The 17,333-nt window shown below is 35.7% G+C and overlaps 1 protein-coding gene and 1 long non-coding RNA gene across 7 annotated transcripts in view; one reads left to right on the forward strand and one right to left on the reverse strand.

The window, feature by feature from the left end:
• The first annotated feature begins 1,022 nt into the window (after positions 1-1,022).
• The window catches only part of LOC109571325 (uncharacterized), a 28,948-nt gene continuing 12,637 nt past the window's right edge, over positions 1,023-17,333 (forward strand). Inside the window, exons 1-2 of one of the 2 annotated variants that reach the window (XR_002182637.2) lie at positions 1,023-1,236; positions 2,931-3,012. This is a non-coding gene — a long non-coding RNA (uncharacterized lncRNA). The remainder of the gene's footprint in view (positions 1,237-2,930; positions 3,013-17,333) is intronic. The other variant, XR_002182638.2, reaches the window with a different exon arrangement.
• LARP1B (La ribonucleoprotein 1B) overlaps positions 12,140-17,333 on the reverse strand; it is a 139,639-nt gene continuing 134,445 nt past the window's right edge. For 4 of the 5 annotated variants that reach the window (XM_070769116.1, XM_070769115.1, XM_019977716.2 and 1 more), the window contains 3 exons: positions 16,756-16,865; positions 15,911-16,038; positions 12,140-14,788 (listed from right to left, as the gene is read on the reverse strand). In XM_070769116.1, coding sequence (XP_070625217.1) covers positions 14,543-14,788; positions 15,911-16,038; positions 16,756-16,865 — 484 coding nt within the window. In that variant the 3' untranslated portion in view covers positions 12,140-14,542. The remainder of the gene's footprint in view (positions 14,789-15,910; positions 16,039-16,755; positions 16,866-17,333) is intronic. The other variant, XM_019977717.2, reaches the window with a different exon arrangement.

Raw genomic sequence — 17,333 nt, forward strand, 5'->3', positions numbered from 1 at the left:
AATATTTCTCCCAGCAATCTTGATTCCAGCTTGTGTTTCTTCCAGTCCAGCGTTTCTCATGATGTACTCTGCATATAGGTTAAATAAACAGGGTGACAATATACAGCCTTGACGTACTCCTTTTCCTATTTGGAACCAGTCTGTTGTTCCATGTCCAGTTCTAACTGTTGCTTCCCTGACCTGCATACAGGTTTCTCAAGAGGCAGGTCAGGTGGTCTGGTATTTCCATCTCTTTCAGAATTTTCCACAGTTTATTGTGATCCACACAGTCAAAGCCTTTGGCATAGTCAATAAAGCAGAAATAGATGTTTTTCTGGAACTCTCTTGCTTTTTCCATGATCCAGCAGATGTTGGCAATTTGATCTCTGGTTCCTCTGCCTTTTCTAAAACCAGCTTGAACATCAGGAATTTCACAGTTCACATATTGCTGAAGCCTGGCTTGGAGAATTTTGAGCATTACTTTACTCAATTACCCTACCCTATTACCTCAGTACCTTGGCCACTCATGCGAAGAGTTGACTCATTGGGAAAGACTCTGATGCTGGGAGGGATTGGGGGCAGGAGGAGAAGGGCGACGACAGAGGATGAGATGGCTGGATGGCATCACTGACTCAATGGATGTGAGTCTGAGTGAACTACGGGAGTTGGTGATGGACAGGGAGGCCTGGCGTACTTCGATTCATGGGGTCGCAAAGACTGGGACCTGACTGAGCGACTGATCTGATCTGATTACCTCACCATTAACCAATCAGAATTGTGCATGAGCTGATCACATATCCTGAAACTCCCCTCCTTCATCTTGATTTTAAAAATGATTCCCTGAAATTCATCAAAGAGTTCAGGTTTTTTGAGCATTAGCTGCCCCAGAGTCCTTGTCTGGCGCTTTACAATAAACTGCACTTTCCTTCACCACAACGCAGTGTCAGTCAATTGATTTCACTGTCAAGGGCAGCAGAACCAAGTTTGGTTTGATAATAAACAAACTGACTGATAAAGAGAACAAATTAATGGTTACCAAAGGTACTTCCCCTGGTGACTCAGAGGGTAAATTGTCTGCCTACAACGCGGGACACCAGAGTTCAACCCCTGGGTCAGGAAGATCCCCTGGAGAAGGAAATGGCACCCCACTCCAGTACTCTTGCCTGGAAAATCCCATGGACGGAGGAGCCTGGTAGGCTATAGTCCATGGGGTCGCAAAGAGTTGGACACGACTGAGCGAGTTCACTTCACTTAAAGGTAAGTAGGGTTGGGGGAGGGGCAAAATAGATGAAGAGAATTAAGAGGTACAAACTATTGGGTATAAAATAAATTATAAGGCTATAAAGTACCACACAGGGAATAAAACTAATATTTTATAATAATTTGCATGATTATCTATAAAATATTGAATGACTATGTTGTGCACCTGAAATTAATATTGTAAATCAACTATACTACAATAAAAAATGAATAAGAGTTTGTTGTTTTAGTTGGCATCTTTTTAACCCATCACATTTCATGTCAACCACCAAGAGAAAGTAGACTCCATAACAGGCTGTGAAGGGGAACAGATTTTGATGCCCCAAAATACCTATTTTAAGCTATTTTTTGTTTTCTTTTTTTTTTTTTTTTTTGTGGCTGTGCCATGTGGCATGTGGGATCTTAGTTTCTAGACCAGGGAATCTAATCTAGGCCCCCTACAGTGAAAGTGCAGTGTCTTAACCACAGGACTGTGAGGGAAGTGCTTAAACTGTTTTGTTTTTGTTAATAGCAGAAATGAGAGAAGTTCTGAAAACTGAGTTAGAAGTCAGCCTTTTGTAAGAAACATTTATATATGTCAGAAAATTTTCTCTTTGTAAGGGTGTCTCCCTCTTTATATCTGGAAGAGGAGGATCACCAAATCTCTGGGAACTTATCGCAGGACAAAGGCAAGACTTCAATTTGCACAAATATTCTGGTTTACTGTACTTTTGCTGATAACCTCCCATAACTGACTCCTCACCCTAAACATCTTATTTTATATTTAGCTAAAGACAGTGAGGTCTTCTGACATTTCGGTGAGTTAGTTTTTCTGGGCATCTTCCATGTATATACGTGTACATGGAGGTATACATGTTATTACATTTTGTTTTTCTCTTTTACATTAATTTATTAGGACATCAAAGAACCTAGAAGAGAAGATGGAAGTTTTTTTTCTGCCCTTATAACTGCTTTAGTCTATCGATGTCATATAGATAAGTGAAGACCCTGTGAGAAAAGCAGAAGACTGTGGGAGATAAAACTCAAATGCATCTGGGAAAATCCCTTATTCTGTCTCCTGAACCTGAAAGGAAATATACAATTGCATACTCATTTATGAGAATCTTTGGCTGGTGCAATAGCAAGGGCTAGTCACAACAAGCCTTTTCAAAAAGACAAAACAAGTGAAAACAACAAAAGCCCTTCCCATTAGCTGTTGGTTTCACTTATAAGCAATTACCAGGACTCTGGCAGCAAGTCATTTGGGGCCCTCTTGACAAGATTCAGACACGATCTACAGAAGGTAGGGAGAAATCTCCTCATCTCTGCATGTTAATTAAGGAAGACAGATGGCCCTGTGATTATTCAACCATATGTAGGTCAAGACTAAATGAATTAATAAGCAACTTAATTCTCAGCCGCCTCCAAGAGCTTATGGGGCATCTATGAACAAACAATTGCCACAGTATCCTGGGAAACAGGAGATGGGAGTGGGAAGCGAGATTAAATTTCTCCCCATTGCACACTAAGTTCCATAGCCTGGGGAGGGACAGCTCAGTCCCTCCACCACACGTTATCTTCTATATTGTATTTGCAATGTTAAATGAGTCATGTTATAAATCTTAGTTTCCCACCTATAAAACATAGTTCACAGGGTCGCTCTTTTTTTTTTTTCTCCTTGAAGTTAAGCTTTCCTTAATTGATCATTTTAGGACTGAAAAAAGCACAGGAACTAGAGCCTACAGCCATAAGGAGAAATGTAACAAGACAGGCAACACATGCTGAAGGAGAAAGGTTGGTGTGTATGTGTCAGAGAACAAGTTCTGAAAGGGCTCAGAGGACCAGGGGCTGTGGGAGGTAGAGCTTGATCTGGACCTGAAAAGGCAAATGGACAGCCGTGGGGTGGGGGAGGGGGACCAGGAAAACTGTGTGCAAAATGCAGGAAGCTGTGCACAGCATGCCAGGGACGGTGATCAAACCAGTATGACAGGATGACGCAGGAGAATCAGGAGAGAGGTCAGCTGGTAAAAGTGTTTAACAGCTAATAGAGCCCTGGATGCCAGCAGTGCTGGGTGTTTATAGGAGAAAGCAGCCTCTATCCTCTTCCCAGCATTGCTGCCAGACTCCCCAGGACAGAAACTAAAAACCCTCCAGGAGTTTGTACTGGGAAGAGTTATTTCTGTGCTTCTCCCAGCTCTCAATCTTCCTGTGCAAGTGACTGGTGATACTGGCAAAAGAACTGAGTTGCCCCACTCAGTTCCTCTCTCCCTTCCTCTTACCAGGTTGAACTCCCTGTAGAACTAACCAGTTTTCTGTCTTAACCTCCTCTCCTCTTCTAAAGGGTGAGCCTCTTGCCTCTGAAGAGAGGCCTGAATTTGTCCAGTTGTCTCTGGATGGGCAAGTTTAATATTTTGAGCAAAGGTGTGAGTATTAAACTCAGTTGTCAGTGTTAGTAGTAAGTGATAGATATTTTGTTCCCTTTCTGACTCTACCTGAGTTTGTTTGGAGCACTGAAGAGGGGGAAAAAAAGAAGCATAATTTATTATCTCTTGTGTAAAATCCCAACATCCAAAAATCTGGAAGAGATACACATAGAATTGCTGTACTAGTCACCTTACATCAAAACCAAAAGGACATATTAGGATGAGTCAAAGTAACAAGTCTTAGTTTCTTAGCATTGTGAAGCTTAGGAACTTAAAAAAAAAATTCTTAAAAAAAAAATGTACACATAACAAACAGCTTATACAGCTCAATATTAAAAAAAACAAACAACCCAATCAAAAATCGGGCAGAAGACCTGAACAGACATGTCTTCAAAGAAGACACACAGATGGCTAAAAGGCACATGAAAAGATGCTCAACACTGCTAATAGTTAAAGAAATGCAAATCAAAACTACAATGAGGTATCACCCCACACAGGTCAGAATGGCCATTATCAAAAATTCTTCAAATAATAAATGCTGGAGAGGGTGTACAGAAAAAGGAACCTTCCTAAACTGTTGGTGGGAGTATAAACTGGTGCAGCTACCACGGGAAACAGTATGGTGGTTCCTTAAAAAACTAAAAATAAAGTTATCATATGATCCAGCAATCCCACTCCTATGAATATATCCAGAGAAAACTGTAATTCAAAAAGATACATGCACTCCAATGTTCAAAGCAACATTATTTACAACAGCCAGGATATGGAAGCAACCTAAATGCTCATGGACAGATGAGTGGACAAAAAGGAATATTACTCAGCCATTAAAAAATGATATAATGTCATTTGCAGCAACATGGATGGACCTAGAGAGATTATCATACTAAGTGAAGTAAGCCAGACAGGGAAAAATAAATATCATATAATATCACTTGTATGTGGAATATAAAAGAAAAAAAAAAGAACAAATGAACTTATTTCCAAAACAAAAAGAGACTTACAGACAACAGAAAACAAACTTATGGTTAACAAAAAGAAAAGAGAGGTGGGGGGAGGAATAAAATATGAGGCTGGGATTCACATATATACACTGCTGCTGCTGCTGCTGCTAAGTTGCTTCAGTCGTGTCCGACTCTGTGTGACCCCATAGACGGCAGCCCACCAGGCTCCCCTGTCCCTAGGATTCCTAGGGAGAATCCCTAGGGAGAATTCCTAGGGAGAATCCCTAGGGAGAATCCCTAGGGAGAATTCCTAGGGAGAATTCCTAGGGAGAATCCCTAGGATTCTCCAGGCAAGAACACTGGAGAGGGCTGCCATTTCCTTCTCCAATGCATGAAAGTGAAAAGTGAAAGTGAAGTCGCTCAGTCGTGTCTGACTCATGGACTGCAGCCCACCAGGCTCCTTTGTCCATGGGATTTTCCAGGCAAGAGTACTGGAGTGGGGTGCCATTGCCTTCTCTGACATATATACACTACTGTGTATAAAATAGTTAACCGGGACTTCCCTGGTGGTCCAGTGGTTAAGAATCTGCCTTCCAAAGCAGGGTGCTCAGGTTCAACCCCCAGTCAGGCAACTAAGCTGCCACACTGCAATTACTGAGCCTGAGGGCCACAACTAGAGAGCCCACATTCTGCAGTGAAGATCCCACCTGCTGCAACGAAGACCTGATGCAGCCAAAAATGAATAAAATAGATAACTAACAAGGGCCAACTGTATAGCACAGGGAACTATACTCAATATTATTATGTAATAACATATAAGGCAAAAGAACATATATAATATACATGTAACTGCTACTATGCTGTATGCCTGAAACTTATACAATATTGTAAATAAACTATACTTCAATAAAAACATTTTAATGTACACATAGCATAACAGCATTTTGAAAGCTATTGCTAAATCTTCAATCATAGAGCTTTTGTACCCGTTTATACTCCCACCAATGTTGATTAACATTTTTCATAATGTGGTTCTCTTATGACTTTCTATGATCCCTTCTCTAAATGCAAGAACTCTAGTGGTCAGCTGACACCAGGTATTGCATTTGCCCTGTCACCAGGCATGAACTTCCCAGTTTAACAGCCTTCACAGCTTCTGTTCCAGCCATGATGACTAACATTCATCTGCAGAGTCAACAGGTTCACACTGTGATCAGAGGCATTAGGTAAAGGAACAGCCATACTTAACCTCTTGAATTCTCTCAGAGATTTAAAAGATTTATGAAAGAAATAAACACAGGTGGCAGTTGACCTAGTTAACTCTCTGGCATCACTTGGGATCTACTTAAAATAGAAGTCACACACAAGGGAGGAGATTCATAAAGCACATGCTATTTATGATACATATAAAATAATTACACCAACTTAAAAGCAATCTTTTGAGTAACTTTAAAATGTAAGAGCTATTTTAATTGCGTGGTAGGCTAGAATCAACAATGTAAGTTAAAGCAAATTTATGTTTCCCTCTTATTTTTCTTTGACAAACAACCCTGCCATCCTTAATATCCTCTCAAGTAAGGTCCCTTCCAGTGCCATTTTGCATTTAACAGAGCTTCTTCCCTTGCTTCACACTCTAAAATTATCCCTCCTTTCCAAAATAAAATCTTTTCACCCTGTATCCAATAAATTCACTCATATATAAGGGATTTGATAAATTGTTTTTCACCTGGAGTGGCTAATTACATATACATATACAGTGGCTATTACATATACATATATCCATTTTCAGATTACTTTTCATTATAGATTATTACATGATATTGAATATAATCACCTGTGCTATCAAGTAGGTCCTTGTTGTTTATTTATATACAATAGTGTATATAAACTAGATATAAATTCCCAAACTCCTAATTTACCCCTCTTTCCTCATTAAGATTCTTAATAGCAAGAGCAGGTTAGTACCAAATGTTGTTTAGTTGCTCAATCCTATCTGACTCTTTGCAACCCCATGGACTGTAGCCCACCAGGCTCCTCCTCCATCCATGGAATTTTTACATGTATTTTCATTTAAATACTAGAGGAGAATAAGCAAAGACGGATTAACCTAACTTGCCCAGTGATTCAGGAGAATCAGAATTTGGATGCAGAGCTACATAACTCCAGAGTCTGCACTTTCCCCTCCTCCCATCAGTGTGCAAACATTTTTCCTTGAAAACCTTGTCTAAGATAATTTTCATAAATGTATGTATCCCTCACAAATTTTAAGTTGTTTAAAATTTTTCATTTTAATAGCTGCAAAGGTCATAACTTTCAGCATATTATAACTACAGTCTGACAAAGTTATAAATATCACTTTTTTTTCAGGCACTATTTTTTATAAAAACGCATAGTATCATTTTTCACTCTTTAAAATCACATTCAAAAATCGGCAAAGGAACGCCCTGGGGAGTGTAGATGGGAGGGGAAGGCCCACAGATTCAGCCCCGGTGGAGGGTGCGACACCACAGGGCAGTGACTGTAAATATCACTTTTTAAGTGAAGTCAACGAAACCCAAATATAATATTTAAATCCATTTTCAAAAAGTGTGTAAACAAGCTCTTCTTTAACATTTAGAAAACTTATACATTTCTCTTTTCTCCTTGAACTTGTATTTCCATTCCATTTTCTCCAGATTTTTATCCTAGTACATTTTAGTGTTTGAATGTCTTATTGAACATCAGATATTTATCTACAACAAAAATAAGTATACAATTAAAATTTTTTATTTTCTTCTGACCATAAGTGGCTGTAATTGACAAAAAATTTTTTTTCTTCTGTATTGGAGTCATTATTACAAATAATAATACATAATGACTGAGACAATATATATATATACACATTTTGGTAATTATTATACATAGGTAGTAAACTTTTCATTATCAGTAAAGATAATACTAACTACTGTAACTCCAAGCTCTTGATGGCTTAATATAATGGAAGACTATTTTTTGATAATATAGAGTCTCATAGTGCAGATACGGACATGGGTTCCTCCATTTGGAGGCTCTGCTATCTTGAACATGTGGCTTCCACACAGTCAAAAAAGGAAAGATTGAGCATGGAGATGGCACTTAGGCAGGTCTTAAAGTAGTGCCCCTGACCTCCTCTGCCTTTCAGTATCCAGAACCAGTTATACTGGCAAGTCTAAAGCAGAAGGAGAATGAACATGCAGTGTGACCAGGGGAGGAGAAATGAACTGGATAAATAACTTGACAATCCCCACCACAAGTTTTATGGTAAATGCTTATCGTCAGAAGAATCATGACCTAACATTTAATGAAATTTAATGAAAGAGAAGTTTTTTGTCTGCTAAAAACAAATCTGCTTGGCAGCTATTTTTAAAATGATGTAGCTTATAAATAGGAAGTGGAAAATTGTAAACATTTTATCAGGTGAAATTAGATGAGGACTGACAGTAATTATAGTATATATTTTGTATGATTTGGTAAAAACATGTTCTAACTCTCATTAAATAACACATTGAACACCAACCAAAATTACACACAAAACCTTCTGTTACCCTTAACAGAAGTATTTATAAAGCAGAGAAATTCAGCAAGTCTTATGAGTTTATGAGAGCCCAACAAATCATTAGATTTCAACCTTTATGTGGCCCGTGATGGCCTTCACATCTAGAGTAATATTTTGGATGGGTAAGGGCAATGGCTTTCTTTTATAACATGGGGAAAAAGACTACTAGGAACTCAAGCATATTATTGGATAAATCAATTTTAGTAAAGAGTACTCATGTAACCTGAGAATCTGGACACTGATTTCTTTAAAATGATCTATGCCTATGTAAACCCCTCCGCAAGGATTTATGTTCTCCTGGGCATACCAACAACTTGAGAACTACTACATTACACCATAGTTTCTAGATGACCCAACACAATCTCTAAAAGTGTGTTTTTAACAAACTTGTGAGATATTTCGATGCCTCCCTTGGCTCTTACACTGTATACTCTGCCTCTTACAAAAGAAAGTAAGTGGCAATGAATGGCAGTGTGGCAGTCACTGGAGTATGCCTGAGTCTGGGAGAGGCATGGGCCATGGAAAGGCAGATTCTCATGTCTTGTTCAGGGACTGGATATTTATGATGAGGCAGAAATAACAGATTGTGGTGAGGTTAGGAAAACACAATGAGCAAAACTGTTAACTGAATAAAAAAAAAAAAAAAGAGGCAAGAACTAAAAGTGAGACATTACCATAATCAAATCCATGACATGGTGACTGCTTCACAGAATTCCTACCCTTGTCAGTTGTTCAGAGTCAGCAGAAGTTTAGCAGCATCTAATGATGCTAAAGCTGAAACTCCAGTACTTTGGCCACTTCATGCGAAGAGTTGACTCATTGGAAAAGACTCTGATGCTGGGAAGGATTGGGGGAAGGAGGAAAAGGGGACGACAGAGGATGAGATGGCTGGATGGCCTCACCGACTCGATGGACGTGAGTTTGAGTGAACTCCGGGAGTTGGTGATGGACAGGGAAGCTTGGCATGCTGCGATTTATGGGGTCGCAAAGAGTCAGACACGACTGAGCGACTGAACTGAACTGAATTGAAGCACCCTACTTCTCATGTGGAGGTGAGAAGGGCAGAAAAGTATTCATATGTTATTATCCTAGGACAACAAAACAATGTCAAGGAATCTCACTTTTTCCTACTGACTAAAATGTTTTAAATAAATTAATTTCCCATGAAGATTTAAAATTAAATTCACTGTTTACTGGAGAAAGTATCTTTACAAATGTGAAGATAACCAGTCCAGCTCTTAATCCTAATAATAGCTAATGTTACTGAGTGCTTATTGCAAGTCAGTCACTGTATTAAATGCTTTACATTTAATCTTTATAACACTATGAGGTAAGTGCAATTTTGTAGATGAAGGACTGTAACTTAATGAGGGGAGCCAGGATTCATATTTCTAACAAATAAGTTGTTTCTAGAGAAGTGGTTATTAAACTTATTTGGGATCATAAATCCTCACAGAAATCTGATAAAAGCTATGCATTATTACCCCCAAAAGTATGTAAAATCCTGCGTATTAAGTTTTGGGGTCTCACAGACCTTCCCTCTCAAAGCCCTTCTATTGACTCATTAAAAGTCAGTCTCAGATTATACTCAAGGACACTCAACTAGAAACTAGAAAATTTTAACATTAAAAAATTACAGTACTATGATTATGTTCATGCTGTAATGAAGGTCTCACATACCTTAAAATACCCTGAGAAAGGTACTCAGTTTTGTAGACCTGACATATTACCTGGAAGAAATGAAATCAACACAAAAAACAGCACATTCTGATTTTTTAAAATCTGAAGCAAATGTGTATAGTGTATTGGCAGAAACCATTCTATTAACCAAATCATGTCTTTAATTGGACAAGTTAAAAGCAAGCTAATTCCCTGGAGAAGGACTTGGCAACTCATTCCAGTATTCTTGCCTGGGGAAATCCCATGAACAGAAGACAGAGGAGCCTAGCAGGCTAAGTCCATGGAGTCACACTACCAGCATGCAAAACAAGATGAAATATTAACAAAAATTGGAAAATAAAAATTATTTTAAAAATTAAAAAAGGCTCATTGTAAAGAATTCAGAAAATTTTTTAAAAAGTATATGTTTTAAAGCCAGAGGTGCTTCCTGTTAATTAACCATATGGCATATTTCCTTCAAGCTTCTTAAAAATTAGAACACTTATTTCTAAATAGTATAGGATCTTGTATCTGTAGTTGACAATAATAACTCTAATGTAATGCAAAATTTCTAATCATATTCTGAATAAAATGTTTACTTTTTTTTTACTCTTACCTAATTCTAGGAAAATATTGAAACACATGAATGATATTGTCATTAACCATGACTCATTTAATATAATTATTCCACTAGACCACTAGTTACTACAGAAGATGCCCAAGATAAAACAACATTAGTCTTAACCACAAGAATCTAATCTTGATTTTATAATAATTAAGAATCACAGCATTTTGAGTTTTAGAGTCAGGGTTCATATGTTTCAATATTTCAGGCTATTAAAGAACAGTCTGGTTAAAATGAAGAGCTTGAAGTCTAGGCCAGACTACTTGAGTTCAAATTCTTGCTCTGCCATTCAACTAACTGCATGATAACTTTTAGTTCAAGTCATAAAAGTACCACCTAGTTTTAAGTTTCTCGTGTTTCAGGAAGGATTTAACTACATAGCTTAGGTTAGCTAGACAAATTAAACAGATACATCTTACAATTTTCTTGCTTTGTTTACATCTCAAGAGTTAATCACAAATAATGCTAATGAAGTACTACAAATTTTTAAATGAAATGACCAAAAAACCCAAAGCATTTTTATCTTTAATCATATGCAAACCTTAATTTATCTGTATTTATTTACTAATAACTAAGCAGTTTGACATTGCTGTAACAAGGTAATCATTAGTTGTTAACATGTGACTATTAGGAATGCAAGAGTAATGGATATAATTACATGTTACCACAAGATGGAGTAAGAGTGGAGTGAGAGTTATACACACACACACACACAATCACAAGATGGAGTAAGAGTGGAGTGAGAGTTACACACACACACACACACACACACACACACACACCTGTCAAAAGACTTACAGATCTGACTTATTCCATTCTGCCATCTAGTGGTGATAAAATTAGGTATTACTCTCTTAGATCAGTCTCCTATATAATAAAATAAAAGCAGCTTCATAAGAGCTAAGAAATTAGGTGAAAGATATGATTAAGCACAGAAAGGAAAGAGGTAATATCATTTAGTATAATGGCAAGAGGAAGCATCAGAGAATGTTAGTATGAAGTCCCAATCTGTCAAAAACAAGTTTAAAAAATAAAATCTGTTTAGAAACTAAAATGATATCTATGTTAACACATAACTTTCTTATTTAATTCCTTTTAGTATAAAGAATTCCAAAGATGGTTTCAACCATCCCTTTAAAAGGACAAGTAATTTAAACATTTTAATGTTGCCTTTTTTATTTAATAAAATTGAAAACTACAAAATCACAAGGATGGAAGCATCTAAGGTCTCTAGTGCTGTGCTGTGCTGTGCTTAGTCGCTCAGTTGTGTCCAACTCTTTGCAATCCCACAGACTATGGTCCGCCAGGCTCCTTTGTCCATGGGAATTCTCCAGGTAAGAATACTGGAGTGGGTTGCCATACCCTCCTCCAGGAGATCTTCCCAACCCAGGGATGGAACCCAGGTCTCTAAGGTGGATTCTTTACCATCTGAGCCACCAGGAAAGCTCTCTAGGAACTTATATAAATTTTAAGTAGGACTATTTAGATTTATAGTCAATAATGTTTTTCTTTTCATTGAATAACAATGCTTTTATTTGCTTAAGTTTCACATTTGGCTTTAAGTGGTATAATTTTTTAAACTTTTACCCAAAAAATGTACATACTATGTCAAATATACACAAACAAAATTAGAAAGCAAAGGATTAATAGTCTTGCTAAGTAAAAAAGCTCTATAAATTAATCAAAAAAGATAATCATGCTAAAAGGAAAACATAAAAGATATGACCAAGCCATCTACAAATATTATAATAAACAATAAAATTACCAGTCTATTAGTAACTTGATTAAAATGATGACCTTAATAATGACCTTAAAATAATATTTTTTGCTTCTCAATCTATCAAAGAAAAGATTTATAATAACCAGTGTTGGTAAGGACATAGAAAAGCAGATGCTATTAGTAAAAGGGTAAACTTTACAACCATTCTAGAGTACGTTAATTGGGAATATATTTTCACTTAGAACTTCAACTTCTAGGAATTTATGTTAGGCAGTAACTCCAAGTTTACGCACAGATTTATCTGTAAGGATATTATCAATTAAACTGTTGTTTGTAACAGCCCAAACCTGACCACAGACAAAATTTCAACCATATGTGATTTAGCTAAATAAACTATGACACATCCACATGCTACAATACTATATAACTTGTAAAAGTCATGGTGTAGAAATATTAATAACCAGAAAATGCTTACCTCTACAAGTAAAAGCAGGTGATAATGCTGTATGTATAGCATGATACTGATTTTGTTTTTTCCTTTTTTAAAAAAGTACTTTATTTTCATCTTTGTGCTTTTCTAAATTTCCCAATGTACATGTATTGTTTTTATAATCAAAATAATATGATAAAACTAATTTATTACACATCACAAAACTCTTGATTATTGTATTTTCACATAAAATATACAATTTTCATATACAAATTTCAAATATACATTTGCATATTTAGGTGAGTGGAAGTAATCTTAACGTTAAATACAGGTTTCAGATGTAAATGTTCAACACAAAAAGGGTATTGAGAAAGATTTTTAGATCAATTCAAGAGAGCACTCAAAGCTAATAAGCATGGTTTGGAAAGTCCTCACTGAAAAGCCAGAACTACATATGCATGTAAGAAAACATTTTAAAATTTATTATCTAAATCTATTTGTTTTACTTTTGATTCTGTTCCCAAGATCTAAGTAGATTTTCTGAATATTCAAATTTGACAGTTTCTTAGAAGTAATATATCAAGATGACTTCCCAAATATTAAATATTATACAACCACAGATTATTGCTTATTCATGGGAAATAAAGTAATGAAAATCTCTTATTTATTAAAGGCTAGTCCATTTATCCAAAGAAAATATGTATTTCAATATTGTCATTCTATAACGACAAGACATCAAAGAGAAAATAATAAATTAATTTAGTATCTTAAATTAGTTGCTTATTCCCAATACAGGAAAATATATGTTAAATAAAAATGGATATAAGTTTAACACTAAAACTTCATTCACAAAATACAATGGCCTTCTACTAGAATTTGAAAATTACAGCTTTTCAACTATATTCTAAACAAAAATAATTAAAATTCAATTCAAATAATTTAGAATAATTGCTTTATTTTAATTCCCACAAAAACTAAAACTATCATTTACATCAGTTGCAACAGTAATAAAAATTAGAAGTAAATTTGTTTTTGAAAACACTTATAAGCATAAAACAAAACTAAAAGACACAAAAAAGGAAAAACTAGGTATTCCTTTTAAACTGAGGATAATCTGACTACTTGTGACATACAGACCTGCAGATGTACAAAGAGCAAATGCATTCAAAACAGTGCAAGATTTAATTAACTTAGGACAGTATTCCAACCAATCCCAACTCCAATTTCAATTACTTGTGCAGGTTTATATAGTCACAAAAAGTAAATCCATCCTAATATATAATTGACTGATGTCAATTCAGAACACTCCACATCAATACAACAATAACTATGGAAGTCATGAAGTATGACTTGGTGGGGGAGGGGAAGCAAAACCCAACATTCAAGGTACATATACTTCAATATAACTGCAATATATCTCTACTTTTGTAAAAAAAAAAAAAAATTTTTTTTAAACCATACATCTAAAAGAAAAGCAATTGTGGTATTTCACATTCTTTTTCTGAATTAAAAAAAATATATACGTAATCTTCCTTTGTTTTTGATAAGTTCAAATATGAATTGATAATGGGGTAATTGGATTCTTTAAGAGCTCTACAGAAGAGATGAATACAACATACTATATCTTCTTTAAGAAGTATGAGCTGTAATGTTAGGCATTCCTTGTGATGTTTTTATATATATTTAAGGAAGGCTGTTCTTGTAAACAATAGCTTTGAAAAAGAAATACTGAGACTAAAATATATTACTAGAGGATCTCTATAAAAGGTTACCAAAACTATCCTTGGTGAAATCAAGGCAACATTTTTAGAATTTATCCTGCTAGAAAAAAATGCTACCATTTTTCTTCCTTCTTCTTTTTTCTGATTATCACAATTAAACATCAGAAGATTTTCCCAAATAAATACTGATGTAAATGTTGATTTCAAGGGTAAACAACTTTTGTTAAGAGTCTATTTCTCAGGCAGTTCACCATTTGTTGGGACTGAGGCAGCATTGTTCTGGTGTGAATTGTCACTGGACTCCTGTGAAGTGTTCCTTCTGGGAGAATTTATTGGAACCTGAAGCTGATTAGCAGGTGTAGGCTTAGCAGCACTTGGTGGCTTTGTAGAGGAATTAGATGGAAGTCTATGACGATTACTCTCCTCACCAGAAGTAGATGAATGTCTTTTTCTTCCAAACTCCTCACCAATAGGGGGCTGCAAATTATGAAAGACAACATAGTGATGATTTTACTATTTTTTTCTCCCTTCAAAATCTAAGGTCAGAATTTTCCAACAGAGGGAAACTTTAGATTTTATTAGTACAAGGAAAATGTAACAGAAATTTAAGGTATTAAACTTAAATTTCCTTCCTATCAGTTAATTCTTTCATTCAACACATGTTTATTAAGCTTCTCCTATGTTTTAGGGCTTGAACTATATGGTAGAGCATAAACATACACTGGGTTCCATAACTCTGGGAAAACGTTTCAGAGAGGCTATTTTTGTTCTTTATGCAACTTTCATCAAGTGCAAAGAATTTATAACTCTAATCTTTTCCTCCTCCAAACTTCTACTGTATTTAAAAGCAGAGGTCTGAATTCTTCAACACTCTTCAGACAGGGCAAAAGTCACTATAATATTATAAAGCAAGGACATCTTTGTGACAGAACTGGCTGGACCACTCTGGAAACACAGCTCTATAATTCCAGAGATGTTGGTACTTCTGTTAACTGCACCCCTGGACTATCAAATCTATTTACACAAAACTGTAAGACAAACAAATTATAGTACCTAGTTTACCTTTCACCTCTCTCTTTTCTGCTCCTTTTGATTCTTCTTTCCTTGTTTCTCTTTTCTCTTCTTTCCCCTTTTCCTTTATCTTATGCTCATTCCATTCTCTTTAAAAAATGTTTCCTTTTCCTCTTGAAATCAAATTGGTTAAAGTGACTGACAACTCCACTGTGGTTATATAAGATATTAACATTCAGGGACTGTGGGTAAACTGAGTATATGGGAATTCTCTATACTATTTTTGCACCTGTTTTGTTTTTTTCTTCCCTTTTTGGCCTCATGGTATGTGGGATCTTAGTTCCCTGACCCAGGATCAAACCTGTGCTACCCGCATTGAAGTGTAGAGTCTTAATCACTGGATTACCAGGGAAGTCCCATTTTTGCACCTATTTTAAAGTTTGATTTCAAAACTAGAAAGTTGAATTTTCAAAATGAAAGTTAAAAAATAAAAACTATAAAATTAAAGTTAAGAAAGTCACTGATAAGCCCAAATAGCTCAAATGTAAGAGTAGTAAAAATAATACAGTGAAAGAATTTAAAACTTACATCAACACGGAAGTCTTCCAGCTTCTTAAAGCTACAGAGGTATTCCTGAAGTTTGGGGTCAATAGATTGTGTTTTAGATTGAGAATATTTTAGATAAGCCCAAAACTTTTCTAATCCATACAGCTGACCTAGTAACAAAAAATATATACAATAAAATATATAGAATCCTTAAAAAATGATTCATATTGACTATGTCTTACCAGCATTAAGCCATGTCTTCTAATATACACTTTATTTAGATCTTGAGGCTAACACTGTAATGAATAATGGCAGCTAACATTTATTAAGCATTTGCTATATAACAGGTATTATTTAAGTGGTTTATTGTATATTAAACTAATTTGACCTATACACCACCCTGTTATATAGGTGCTCTTGTGTAAATATTACTGATGAGTCAACTGAGTTAAGCAAGTTAAACAAGGTTAAATTAAGCAACTTAACCATGGCCACAGAGCTACTAAGGGGTGGAAATGGAATTCAGACTCTAGCCCAGAGCCTGTATTGTTACCCACTATACTATTTCACCTTTCCGAGCACACTTACTCATATTACATAGAATTTTCACATAATGGAAGGAACATCAGTGAGTAGTCATGTAAGTCAAAGGAATAATGACAAAATGCAAATCCATAAAGAAACTCTTGGGAGTGATTATTTTCCAACATCTCACATGAAAAACCTTCTTACATATGGTGTTCCATCCTTTATAACAAATCATAATAGTGGCCTGAAAGTCATATTAGTCTGTCCCCCACCCCTCAAAAAAGGATACAATCTCCCTATTTATTGACAGATTCATATTTACAATTTTCAAATTGAATAAAGTGTTGTTTTGTTTTTACCAGATTCGTAGTCTTTCTTGGTTTCTTCTTGGAAATCCTTAAAAATTTCGTGTCTGAATTTTTTTTCCAGTCCATAACTATAAAACCTGAACAGACATTCTAATCCATACCTGTGTAGGGGGAAATGGTTTATAATAAAATTTTCGCTACAACAATGCAAATAATTATACTTAACAGCACTGACATAAGCAAACATGGCACAAATAATCCCAAACAAGAATGTTTAAATGTATGTAGTTTTTTAATCCACGTCTGGTTTTCCTATTTTTGTTGACTCGGGCACAGTATCTCCTGGAGGTATACTAGAGATGTGCAAAATAAGAGGCAGCCCATGAACAACTAGAGCATGGCTTCTTTGAACAGACAGAGGATCTCTTCCTGTTATTTCTGAAGAACTCCTTGGTATTTCAAAAGATTTAGTGACAAATTGGCAGTTTTAGATTTTTTCCCAACCAAGGCTTTCAATGGTGCTTTAGTACATGGTATTAAATGCTCTTGAACATAATCTCTACTCTAGGAAAATAAAGACCATACTCTTGGGTCACAGACCCTAGGTGTGGTTGACCCAATCAACTATA

Source organism: Bos indicus, chromosome 17 (assembly GCF_029378745.1).
Source record: "Bos indicus isolate NIAB-ARS_2022 breed Sahiwal x Tharparkar chromosome 17, NIAB-ARS_B.indTharparkar_mat_pri_1.0, whole genome shotgun sequence".
Classification (NCBI taxonomy): domain Eukaryota; kingdom Metazoa; phylum Chordata; class Mammalia; order Artiodactyla; family Bovidae; genus Bos; species Bos indicus.